This window comes from Tasmannia lanceolata, unplaced genomic scaffold, assembly GCF_043159265.1.
Source record: "Tasmannia lanceolata isolate RefF3 unplaced genomic scaffold, GAP_Taslan_0.1 ptg000020l, whole genome shotgun sequence".
NCBI classification, from domain to species: domain Eukaryota; kingdom Viridiplantae; phylum Streptophyta; class Magnoliopsida; order Canellales; family Winteraceae; genus Tasmannia; species Tasmannia lanceolata.
This window is the reverse complement of record NW_027518697.1, coordinates 1460595-1474427: the sequence shown is the minus strand read 5'-3', so window position 1 is coordinate 1474427 and position 13833 is coordinate 1460595. Positions and strand designations below refer to the sequence as shown.

General features: G+C 35.7%; 1 protein-coding gene across 4 annotated transcripts; it reads right to left on the bottom strand.

The window, feature by feature from the left end:
- Positions 1-590: 590 nt before the first annotated feature.
- On the bottom strand, positions 591-12676 carry ATXR2 (histone-lysine N-methyltransferase ATXR2). Of its 4 annotated transcripts, none has more exons than XR_013237515.1 (16): positions 12467-12676; positions 10693-10768; positions 9970-10055; positions 9483-9850; positions 7905-8017; positions 7735-7766; positions 7128-7279; positions 5595-5682; positions 4861-4909; positions 4696-4750; positions 4417-4486; positions 4211-4280; positions 1963-2039; positions 1765-1859; positions 1583-1639; positions 591-826 (listed from the first exon to the last, which is right to left on the bottom strand). XR_013237515.1 is itself a non-coding variant. In XM_077364395.1 (15 exons), the coding sequence occupies exons 1-15, from the start codon at positions 12548-12550 to the stop codon at positions 818-820; spliced, it is 1386 nt and encodes a 461-aa protein (XP_077220510.1). In that variant the 5' UTR covers positions 12551-12676; the 3' UTR covers positions 591-817. The 4 variants fall into 4 exon arrangements, 2 of the variants coding, with proteins under 2 accessions (XP_077220510.1, XP_077220509.1); XR_013237514.1 differs by lacking the exon at positions 591-826 and adding an exon at positions 1324-1404; XM_077364395.1 differs by lacking the exon at positions 1765-1859.
- Between the last annotated feature and the right edge of the window lie 1157 nt (positions 12677-13833).

The following is a 13833-nucleotide window of genomic DNA, read 5'->3' as shown; positions in this document are numbered from 1 at the left end:
TTTGATCCAAGAATTACAACAAAGCCTTGTACTGGCAGCATTTCAAAATTCCACGTAAAACCCACCTCTAGTTAAAGTTTTTATAAAAATTGGGTGCTGTAGTACTAAACTACTAATGACGGTGTAAAGTTTCATTCAGCAATTAGTCGAGGACGAGAGATTTAGAGAAGGTAGAGGATTTTCGCACACCCTTATTTTAATACTGGCACCCCTCTTGTTAGTCTTTTACAGTCCTCACAGAGCTATTAACAGTAAGAGAAAAGGGTTCCTGCGCTCGAGTGCTGGATAGGGGGGGGGGATGATCCAAACCATTCATTTGGAAGGCCCCATCATGGATGGGGGGCCTACCAAAAATCAGCTCCATTGGATCGGCATATAGGGTGTCCATTCCATTTGTGGGGCAAAAAATGAATAGATACTGTTTGTCCACAAATCTGTGCTTTTTTGGCTCCACAAATAGGCACCCTAAGGTGATCCAATGGAGCTGATTTTTGGTGGACACACTATGCATGAAAGGGCCCATCAAATGAATGCTTTGGATCCCATAAAAAATGTGGCCCCACCCTGCTCAAACAGTAAATCTAAGATAATTAAATAAAGCCGAGTGCCAATATCATTGGTTTCTTGATAAATACAACTTTAAAGCTGTGGCAGAAAACCTCATTAGCATGTTTTGACAGTTTTATGATTCAACAAAATAGGTGATTAACTAAGAATACAACACTGGAATTAATCATAATTTATAATAATTTACCTAGGATTCAATGGCCGATTGACTAGCTACATATATTCCCAGCAGAGGAAATGAGATGGCTGATCAAAGTACCTAGTCAAAAAACGAAACATCACTGTTTAATCCATGAGAATGGAATTACAAATTGCAAACGAAAAATTACTTGATGGTAATCGCCATCAAACTTCTCTTCATGTAACAGGATATTAAAGATACACCATTACATAGATTTGAACCCATATGTTAAATAGAACTCCCAAGATTTCGCCAAACCCCATTAAATAACACTCCAGCAGTTTCCATTAAATATTTCTTTGAATCAACCGCTTCTACCAAATATTTCCGTTTTAGAGTTTACTACTACTCTTTGGCTGATTCTATTCTAAATAACACATCAAATAGTTGATTACTGAGAGCAGTCAGTATGTGTAGTATGTGTCCTTTACAGAGATAGTTATCTCTTTTCCTTTTCAATATTAAATGAGTTCAGGTTCTTCTTGGGCTGGCATGGGGCTCTCAAATCTTGAGGAGAGGTGAAAGTATGTAAAGAGTAATCATTACTAGGGCTCTTCTTCCAGGCATTTGGGACACCTGCATCTGAAACCATAATCTGCGAGTAGGGCTTGTCTCTCTTCATAAGGTTGGTCCTCATCGATGTAAGAAATGGTTATCTGCGTATGTTTGATAATCAGAACTTTTGATCTTGATGTTGGTATGCCTCAATTAGTTAAACTAGTTGTAAAACAAGGATTATTCAGATAGGAGAAGGGAAATCCTGGGAAAATTGCTTATTTTGTGCAATCTAAAGCTTGGATCAGATCAGAGATGGCACATGAAGAGGGTGAATACCTCTTCTCCCTTGAAAATGGGTCGGAGTGCAATTATTGTGGACTGGCCATCTCTATCCTGCAATTGAAATCAATCAGGTTAGACAATTAAGGAGCACTAAGACAGTTAAAAGTTTTAGACATCCAATTGTCATGCATAATAACATAATTGTCTATAGTTGTAGCAAATATCCAAATAGTCACCTTGAACATTAGGAATAAATGAGTACATTAGTGTCAAACATGATTATCCACCAGCTTAAAACAGCAGGTGCCAAGGTAGCAGACATGGATGATTCCTAAATTTATAGACATACAATTTTACGAATGCAATAAACCTCCCATGAAATTAAAAAAAGGATAACAGCTTTTTGCAATAGGAACATCAAATTCATATATTACCTCATCCCTTTTGAATGCTTTGGCATTTGGTTGACACGAATGATTCATACAACTCTGTAAAGGGAAGAATGCTGAGCCTAAATACAGAAGAGGGAAACCTCACTTTAATGGTCAAATTTAAAAAAAAATTATAAAATAAATAAAAAACAATTAAGAGATGTATTTCTAATGTCAATGTCAATCTACTAAAGCCAATAGATTCACAATTGTTACCAGGAAATCAACTGCGATGCGCCGATGCTCATTGCTAGTCAAGAGTTAACGTCCCATTTCATAATTCGTTACTGGAAAAATGTAACACATTATATTTTAAAAGGGTTTGGTGTGAAGTAGACGTTTTCAGCCTCTATACCCTCTCTTTTTGGGTTGTGGGGTGTGGTCCTAGTCTGCCCTTCTTCCATGGTTGAAACAAGTTAATGGAAATATCATATGCAGACAACATTGGGCTTCTTTTATACCTCGGTTGGTTTTCAGAGTGTTCTCTTCCTAAAATTGATGCAGGGCTGGGAGGATATTATTACAAATATGGTGCAAAAATCATTACCGAGAACAACTTCTGATCATCATCCTCTATTATTGGAAATGAAAAGGTAGTTGGGAACTTCTTATCCTTTCAGAATGGACTTGCACTGGCTAGAATTACAAGACTTCATCTAAAATGTGAGGCTGTGGTGAGGGAAAGCTCAAGTAGTTGGAAGGATAGACTTCCAGTTTTGTAGCAAACTCAAGTATGTTAAAATGAAATAACATATTGGAGAAAATCATTTGCATCTTCAACATTCCAAAAAAAAATCATCCGCGTCCTTCCAAAAAGAGAGGATGGAGGAAACCTTAAGGTGTTTAGAAGTGATTGATAAGTTGGAGGAAGAGGATGACCATGATAGTAATCTCTTGACTGAAAGGGGTAACTTAGTATAGTGTGAAGACATAGTAAAGAGAGAGGAGATAAGTTGGAGGAAGAAATCTTGTGCCTTAAAAGACGGTGATAAAAACACCGTTTTCCTTCATACAATGGTCAATGCCAAAAGAAGAATCAATGGTATCAACTCTATACAACACAATGGACTAGAAGCAAAAGAAGAAACTGAGCAAGCAATAACCCATTGTTTTCAAAACTTGTATACGAAAGAAAAATACTGGAGGTCAAGAGCAGTGTTTTAAAATGCGGATGCGGGTCAAAACACGGCCAAGGCAAATCTTAATCGAGATTTTACAACGCCGTCGAGTACTCGGTTGACGCGGTCATAATTCGGGAGTCAGAGTTTTGATTGACTTTGTAGGGCAAAATGCGGGCTCGGACAAGAACGTGGCCAAGGTAGAAAGGAGTTGACTCGAGGGAGTCCACGATGACGCGGGGGAGTTTTGAAACTATGATCAAGAGTGGGGGCTTACTATTTAAGTTTATTTCATCTGGTAAGAAGAAATGGTTGTAAAGAAGTTTTGAAGTTTTAAAAAATGCAGTATTTTCCACGGAGAAAGACAGAGCAATGGGCCCAGATGGCTTTCCAAAGGCCTTCTATCATACATTTTTGGAAGATGTTAAAGAAGATTTCATCTGTTCAAAGAATTTTCATGAGAACAGTAATATTGGAAAATGAGCTAATTCGACCTTTATCACCCTATTTCCAAAGAAAGAGGGAGCTTTAGTACTTTCCACCATCTCTTTCATTTACAGTTTTTCCATTTACAACTGAGTTTTAGTAACCGATAAATAAAATCTATTAGTAATGAATGGAGAAATAATAACCATGAAAATTTATAAATAAAAGAGATGGGCAGAATGGACCAAAACAAGTGGTGGCAACATCAACTATAAATAGCATATTATTAATAAGGGAAATGATATATTCGTCCCTTTTTTTACTCGGGCCAGCCCCCTCTAGTGTAAAAGAGTTGTCATAGATGCACTAGAGGGGGCTGTCACAAGTGAAAGAAAGGGGCGAATATATCACTTCCCTCCTAATAATTAAATTTATTTTGCTCAGTACGACACCTTAAAATCTAGAAGAATGGAGACATTGAAAAATACTTGCACTTCATACATGTACAAAATCTGCATCAGTATCCACAAAGAACCAACCGTAGTATCAACGACAAGGTGTACACATGGAATCGCGAGGAGGCATGCCATCAAAGATGGCCAATTTCATAGTTAAACGCACCATAACAGTAAACTTCTCATGTATATTTTTCAGAAAAATAATCAAGAGAACACTGGGTAGGCATTTATTTAAATTCTAAGACAAACCTTGACAACAAACTGAATAATCATCACCAAGAGCATCAAGAAAGGGACGTGTAAGTTTCTCAGCTTCTTCCTGGAGGATAGAATGCATTTAAATTCCCCATAAGACTCAAGAATGGCATAAACTACAAGTATAAATAAAATATCATTACAAGTATAAATAACAGTTGACTAAAACTAAAAGAGGGAAGAAAAATAATTGTTCTAACCTTTTCAGGAAATGGAAGATCATCGATATATATAAAAAAATCCTCCACCGGTGATGCTACAACCAAATCACTACACATGGCAAATTCAAGTTACTTCTTCAGAATATAAAATTGTCTTACATGAAATACCACAACTTTGTTTTACCCAATTAAGATCATAAAATATTTTCCGTGAAAAAATACTACATATGCCCTTTAAGGCACAATTCTTATTAGAAGGAGGTACTGCAGGAATAGAAGAATCAAACCAAATGTCTAGCAGAAATGTTCATGACTTACAGGTTATTGAGCTCAAACATGCCAATGATATGCCCATAGATTTCAAGCGAAAATACTTTGGTGGAGTCAAGGAGACTAATGAGTAATGATAGAAAATATTACCATTTTCACAGAAGTTATAACCAAATCAACTCAGCAGATGATTTGTATACACGAGAAGGATACAGGGTGCACATTCATTGTCGAAAATTGCCTCCTTGAGAAGCTGCAGTGACTGAGAAATTCCACTGATTCCTTAGGACAAAAAGTCAAAAAAAAGAAGAAAGAAGCCAAACTCTATACAGGATAACTATAACACTAAATGTTAACATCCCAAAATCAATCTTACCATTCATATGGTGAGAATAGAAAATACTCATTAGAAACTAGCTTTGTTGCACATGATAAGTAACATAGCAAACCACATTTTGTTCAAAATATCAGATTGATATACAGAGATGTAAAAGAGAGCAAGGCAAATATATCCACGCATAATTTTTTTTTTTTGGTTTCTCTGGACTCATTCATAATTTCTCATTTTCCAAATTTTAACTATATGTACGCATGATAGAAATGGTGACTGTGAAAACTTGACATGTAGCTCTGATACCATGTTCTGGGTTCAAAACTCACAACTCCTTGATATTAAAAGTCCACGTGTAAGGCCAACTCAAAAAAAAAGAAAAAAAAAGAGGGGCCACAAGTGAGGGGGAGTGTTGAAGTATAAATGATTAAATAACACCAACTCCAACAGCTCAAGCTTTTGGAGTAATTGGTAGTTTTATAAGAGAAAAAACTTCAATTATCAGTTTGAAGGTCTATTGTAACTTTGTAAGTCTAAGGCCATTAAAAGGTGCATCACTGAAAAAACAAACTTTGATTGTACATGAAAAACAACAAGTCTCACAGAGATGGCTTACTGTGAATGCCAGTTCCCTTATTTGCATCCTAAATGTTTCTTCATCATGACAATCAACATCATCTGGCAAAGCAATGCAGTCCCACCACCTATAGGCAGATCAAACACATATTATTTCCTAATTATCATGATAAACAATAGTTCATTTCTATGCTCGGGGCCATAGGAAAGTTATAAAGGCAACTACGAAAAAAAATTAGAGAAAGCAAGGACATGTCATACGAAAGAGTATGATTTGTAATAATTGACACTTTTGAAGCTAGTAGACTACTACATGCATATGCTCGTATCACCTGAAAAGTAGTGAATAATAAAATATAGGGGAAGCACCATAATAAAATATAGGGGAAGCACCTATCTCATTAATGTATAATGCAATATTACAGAAGCAAAGACAAATATAAAAATAAGACACAGTGATGCTCAAACATAGGAACATATGTTCATGAACAACTTTAGTAATCAATTCCATTCTATTCCGAATGGAATTCTCATAATGTTCTGTTCTGGAATGGAAAACGGAACAGAATGCAAAACGAAACTTTTCGAGCGGAATTTTGGAATTCAAGTCCATTCTGTTCATTCCGATTTTTTTCACACAAAATGTCCTCATAATCTCGTTTTTTTTTCAAATTTTTTATTTCGTGGTATTTTTTTCCTAGTTTTTCCCCTTCTTAGGTACCATTTTGTAGATATTTGAGGAGCATTTGATGTCTATTTTTAACACATGGGAGGGTTAAAACACATAAACAACCCTCATTTTTGCACATTTGGAATTCATATAATCGCTGCTCGGTTGTACATTGGTGACGTTAAGGACTTTACCTGGACAAGCTCATTATGGTCAACGAGACGCTTCACAGATACCAGTAACATAGTGGACAATTTGGAATCAACAAAATAGCTTCAGAGGGGAAAAAATTAATGTAACTTCAATGTGGATAATCATTTTCAGTAGAGTAATGAGCTCACTAGTGTTGGAACCTTTTGAGGGGGTGTGCACTGGACTTGCACGGGATGTCGTCCAATTATTTGCAAAGAAATGTGAGGCAACGAAGGGTCATACCTAGGTAGAGGGCACCGCCAATCAAGATTGCAAAATTGAACTTTGACGGCTTGAGCATAAGCAATCTAGGACCAACAAGTATCATGGGCATAATCAAAGACCATAGGGGAACAATAAAGGTAGCACATTATGAGCACACGGGGAAATGATTCCAAAAAGGTAGAAGCATGGGCCTTAAATCCTTAATACGGAGAATTAATTTCCTTGTTGTGATCTTTAAATTTTTACTAATATTAATAATTATCTCAATAAAAAGTTGAACGTATTTGAGCAGAAGAATGCATCAATAAAAATCATTTTAATTCATTAAGGCTCATGGCTCAACAATGTGCCATGTTGCTTGCATAAGCATAAGCACAAGCACAAAGATATTCTAGTTATGCACATTATGTGGTGTAAGATCACATAAACTGATAAGCTATAATGGCTATAAGTTGAGAAGAAAGATTTAAAGCGAATAAACCTCGCCTTTTCTTGAATCCCATTGATATTGGTTTCCATGCCTCCAAAAGCAAAGAAAAATTGGAATCATCCATTCCTTTTAGTCTATTGTGCTGCTTCTGGGCTTCAAAGTGAGTTGATTTCAACTTTTTGTACTTTAAAATGGTAAAAGAAATTGCCTGCAAAAATGGAAGCCTTGCAAATTGATTATCGAAGATCAATGCATTGTTCAGCTTCAAATTATTTATACAAATATCAGATAGTCTCCAGTTATGACATGCTAGTCTGGTCTTTTTTTTATCTTCTTATTGTTTACATCATTTTATGGAGGCAGAGCTTAATTATTTATTGCATCAAACATTTTTTTTTTTGACCTCGCAGTTAATGCAGAGAAAAACCATTAACTAAGTCATAATTGTTCAAAACCCTGATATCTTTATTTTGGACCCATCCCTCATGAGACTACTTCCAAATATATTCAGAAAAAGGGTAAATGCTTTAGTTTTACTTTGAAAAATAAGTTAATATAGAGCTAATAATATAAGAGTTACTCAATCTGAAGCAAAGATGTGGATCTTCTTTTGTACTCGTTCTTTCTATTTGTGAATTTTCATTTGATCTCGCAGTCAAGTACCTTGGCAGCAAGGAGGAAAATATCATTTGTTCCTGGAAATAGAATTAAATAAGGAAAATTACAAACAAAACAGAAAATGTATAATAATTCATAAACAATGTTGCTTCAAAAATGAAGGAAAATTAATAGTAATGAACCACAACATTTATGCAACAGGGTTAGCATCTTACCATTCGCATGTTCTGTAAATTTTACCAGCGCCCTCCTGCGTGAGGATCCTGAGCTCTCTCCAGTACATAGTAAAGAATGAAATAATTCCCAATCAGCATCCGCACATAATTTGCTACAAAAGGTTGGCAATTCAATATCACTTAAAAGAATATCATTTTTTTCATAACTATAATGCTTTTTTTTGTTAATGTGACATGATTGCAATTATAGTTTTGAACATGTGTCTTATACAGTTATAGATTCTATTTTAAATTTACTACTAGTTCTATCTTCCAAGATAAATCTAATTTAGTATTATGAGTTCTATCTTCCAAGTTTCTGATAATGTATACCCTCTTATTTCTAATACTTAATACAAAAATCCAGAGATATAAAATATAAGAGAGCACCTTCCTAGGAAATGGTGATCGAAGTACATACAGTGAACAATAATGTTGTTTAAAGTACATATTGTTCGTAAGTACATATTATATGTAAGTACATAGTAAATAGGGATTTGCTAAGGACCATCACAGAAGGCATTTCAGGAGCAGCTGTTGCATGAGAGAGCAGCCACATAACCTCAGATGCTGTCTTATTCATTTAATTTATCTGAGATGGTTGCTCTCTCATGCAACAGCCTCCCCACAAAATCCCTTTTGCGATGGTCCCTAGCAAATCCCTAGTAAATATTCTTCAATCTCTTCAGTGGAATATGTTGTAGTGGTCAGAACAGCCATGGACACTGGAGCAACAGTGGCAGTGGCACCAATGGCACTGTGGCAGATGCTAGCAAGGCAGCACCACTAGACTCCCTCTTGGCACTAGTAGTAGGAGGTCGCTAGGTTTTCTTCTTGCCAGGCAAACAGGTATAAACCCTGGTGCACCAGAAACATGGGCAAGGCAAGGACAAAGAGCTGCACAAAGGAATACGGGTAGGGGTAGTGCTGATGGACTTTACCTATCTGATAATTAATACTCTATAATACATTATATAAAATGTGGCCATCAACAATATTAATTATTAGAGCCCCAACTGTACTAAAATTTGGAAAATGCTAATTCGCGTCAAGTTCCTGTGTCCATGTTCGTATCAATTTAGTATCTGGGGATCATAGACTAGAAAGTGAGCAAAATTCAGCACCACCATCCCTTCTCATGCTTGAGAACTATCCCCACTCCACATCGCCAAAAATGATTAGGATTAAAATAAATTTAAAACATTGAAACCCTCGAAGGAACGAGACGCATAGGACCTCAAAGAAAATCTGGATGGCTCAATTTATTCTTACATAGAATCCTAAGAATAAGAGCCTGGAAAACTAGAGCATAATTAGAATAACAATTTTGATATAAAATAAAAAGAACCATAACCCCGTCGTCGCACCTAACTATTAGCATGCACATACAAAATTTTGTGATGAATACATTGAAAATTTTATGAAACCTTCACTTGTCGTTGTCTCTTACAATTGTTAGAAGTTAAAATTAGCATGCTCGACTTTCTTCAACTAAAAGTTGTCTTTATATGATTATAATGTGGACTAATAATGAAAAGTATGCACAAGAGTTATTGCAAAGAAATAAACTTTCCTAACCTGCAATAATGTTCTTCTTTGCACCCACCAGGACATGAAATGACCGAAGGCAAAGTAAACTTCTTTGAGTAAGGCAAACCCAAGCTACCATTTATTAGTGACTGTATAACCTCATCGGGGACAAGATTATTGTGCTCCGAATCACTAGAAGCACATACTCCTTGTTTATCATGGTTTGTCATGAGAGTATTTTCTCGTTTATCCAATAATTCATGTGGGCAAGACACTTTGGAAGTATCCGAGAAAGTCTCATGGTCATGTTCCTTGTCTGCAGATAATCCTAGAGCTTGCAAATAAAGTTTCCTCCCAATTTGAAGTTCTATTGAGCCAATATATCGAAAACAATAGCTACAAACAAGAGAGTCAACCTGCAAAAAAATAGAGATGGGCAGCATAAATAAGAGAAAAAAGTAGATACAAGGTATTATTAGTCAGTTGTCACAAAAACAATAAAATACATTAACGATAAAGCAATCACTAAAAGGACCTTATTGGAACTATGTTGGGCACCAACAAGCATTTGGTCCTTCAAGATTAGTTCCCCTTCTGTGAATTCTAGGTTTGCATATGCACCTGCAGGTCACCACTTAAACTGAAGATATCACGGAAAAGTAATTTTTTTTTAACAGCATGGAAGAGTAGGATAACATATAAGAGAACCTTAAAGTGCATCATTATTGACTGTATCTTTGCGTATACATAGCAACTCACACAACTTGGAAGACAAGACCTCAGTTTAAATTGAAGGCAGTGAGGAAAGGTAGATTAAAAGATAAAGTGAACCTTACCATTCAAAAAAAAGGAAAAAAAGAAAAGAAAAAGCGAACCTACAAGTGCAGCGTTGTGAAAGTATATTAACATTGGTGCAGATCTACGCAGATCTGAACCAACTAAATCTAGATCTCAAGGAGACAAAAGAAAACAGAAATAAAAGAGAAAATAAGTCAAACCAGATGTATTCAATCTCCAAACTAACGCAAAATTGCAATAGTCCAGAAAAATTTCATGCAGCTAAATCTTCATTTTTTTAAGGTGAACGGGTCCATATGGACTATTAACTTTCAAAATAATAAAACGACAAAATATATATATCCCTACAAAGAAAATACACATCATGTACACATGTGACAGTAATAATTATGAGAAAACATTATTAACAAGCAAAATGTGAGAGAAATGTAATAAATTAAAACATAAACAGCTAAATTACCTTTTCCATCATTCCCACTCTGTTTTATTTTCAAACCGTGGCATTGCCTTGTTGCTATAAGCTTATCACAATAGTCCTGAATAAAATTAAAAGAAAAGGTTAAAATCATCATCAGCATAGAAACAAATTCATGTGACGCATAATAAAAAAAATGGATATTAACAAACAGTTTCCCTTGTCATGACAAAATCATTCGCTAAATCTGAATCCATAACTTTGCTGCATGTTTTTAGAAAATTAATAATAACACATTCGATTCAAGGTTTTTTTTATTAAACATATTACTTAAAATTGTAAAAAATTAAAGAAAGTTGAATTGTATCAACTGAAGTTTATTAAACATGTTATATTACGTACCACTAGATAAAAATTTGAATTGTATGAAGTGAAGTTTATTAGAAATGGTATACCAAGTACAAGTATGTATACTCTGGTGTTTTATGGATACTTCCAGTACCGTTCAGAAAGATCCATATTTTAGAATATAGGGATATGGTTATCTAGAGGTTCTCCCTTGCTTGTTTGCTAAAGAGGCAGATTCCGAACCGTAGTACAGTACGCACCTCAGCGCCTAGAAGAAAATTTCGTGCCATAATAGTCAATCTGATGTTGTTCTACTATCCTTCGCATTTTCTCTCTATTCCCTAAGCCTCTAATGTTCCAGGAGAAGTTTCTTATTACATTTTTCCTTCCGATCATATCTCTTCCTTCCACCGGATGTGATGTGCTTTTTCTTCAACAAAAGCGTAAAGGTTCAACAAAAGTCAAATAACCACAAAAAACATAGGGCTTCCTCGTCCATAATATACACAAAAATTTATTAGATGTATTTTATCACTTCATGTAGGCTCCAAGGTTATTCTGCCTTTTTTTTTACATTATTGGCATAGTTTCTTGTGCTCTAGCAATGCATGTAATTTATAGTTTTTCTTTGTTCTTTTAAAGGCGTATGTAGAGGGCTATTGCCTGTCCATTGTTCAATGTTATCATAGTTTATTCACTTCATTGTGCTAGTTACTTGAGCTAAAATTGGTACCAGAAAAAAAGTAGCTCTACTTGATGCTTTGATCTAAGCCATCAAGAAATCTAATGGTGCCCATTGCTTCTATTCTTGTATCTTTCCTTGATCTACTTGTTCTAGACATGTATCTCATCTTCACATTAGCACCCACTTGCCAGAGCCTAAGTCTTATACAGTGTTTAAAAATGAGGATGCGGCCACGTTCTGCTGTCAAAGAAAATCCTAGTCGACTCGGCACAACGCAGTTGAGTACTCGGTTGACGAAACTGAGTACTCAGTTAACATGGTCATAATTAGAGAGGGTCAAAGGAGTCTTTATTGACTCTGTAGGGCAAAACGCAGAATGCGGCCAGGGTAAAAGGGAGTCGATTCTGGGGAGTCCACAATCACGCAGGGGATTTTTAAAACTATGGTTTTATCAATACTAAACCATCATTGGAGCCATCACACAATCACAGCAAAAAACCTGCCTCAGAGAAATCATCATCAATTATGAATACCCATATTAAACCCAAACTCATACCTAAATTTTGTCCTAACTCCTCTTGCATTGAAAACAAATTGCTCAACTCTTTTTTGTGTTCAAGACGTGTGGATACTACACCATAAAACATTCATCAACACTCATTGAAATTCAAAAAAGAGAGAAAACAAAGGAACTACTCAGCAGAAGAATAAAAAAAATTGCCATAGAACATTGAATTGAAGGGAAAACGAAAAGAGAGGATTTGGGTTGAGATGAAATATTCATGCCTGAACAGCTTGAGTAGATGGGGGAACAAGAAGTGCAGCAATTTCATCAGAAAACTCGATATCCAAAGGACAGATGGTCTCCATTGAACACAAATCGAAGAAATTTGGAACGGATAGATAAACCCTAAAACCCTAGTAGAGTTTTTGTATGTGCACCAGAGAAGTCCCTAACTCAAAAGACGCACATCTGGTGGGCCACACCACATGTGACCGGATAAACCTACTCCCTTGTTAAAATGTTCGTTGATTCTTTTTGAAGGCACGTTAAGCAGTCAAATTACTCATTTACACCTTCTCCTTAATAAGTATTTGAATATTTCCAATATTCTCGTCGTGTAAAATAATATCAAGTAGTTGATAAAGGCAACCAGGAAGTGGCTTTCCTTGCATTGGCCATGGGTGAAGGTACTATATCTAGGGTGGTAAAATCAGTTATTGTTAGAAATTTTAAAGTCCAGGTTGGCTTTTAAACTTAAAATTTAGGGGGAAGATTCAAAATTGAAATCTCACTCTTGTTTTCAAAGTTCTTGTCCTCTGTTGTTTAGTGTGACTTGAACCCAAGAACTAGAGGTGTGTTGAGTGGGTTTTCACTCCAATGCTAGAATGTTTAGTCCCATATTAGAACTTTCAAGAAAGTTGCACTCTTCATAAGAGGTGGAGTGGAGGAAAGCCTTGGGCATCACAGGGGACATTGGAATTTGTTGGATGATCCAGTTTTACATTAATCCAAGTTCATATTAACACATACATGTGCCAAGCCAGGACGGAATGTGGCTTGAGGTCCGGGTTCCGGGTAAATAAAAATTAACATTTTGGTAAATACTGTTTTGAATTTTTCCATTAATTCCTAGATAAACATGTTTCTCTCTTAATGGGCATTTATACCTTCTCCCATAGTTATATTTTGGGAAAACTACTAAAAACCCCCTAGATTAAACATATCTACCAGAATCCCCTCAAAATTTTCATAATTACCGGTGATACAATTTTAAGCCTAAAATAGCTTTTTATTTTTTCTTTTACCCATTATACCCTTCATTATATTACCCTCAGAAATCCCTAAAATCTCTCCATCACTAAAGCAAAATTAAATCCTTTGAAAATCTCTCTCTCTCTCTCTCTCTCTCTCTCTCTCTCTCTTATAAAGGCAAGATGGTGTAAGCTCGAACAGACCATTATTATTATTAAAAAAAATAAAAATAAATACGTACCACTACCGTTGGATGATCCAAACCGACCATTTGATGGGCACACCATAGTATGATCTAACCGTCTATTTGATGGGAACACCGTTGTATGATCCAAACCATCTATTTGATGAGCCACAACGTAAATAGATTGTGGCCCAAAAATCACTTCCATATGAT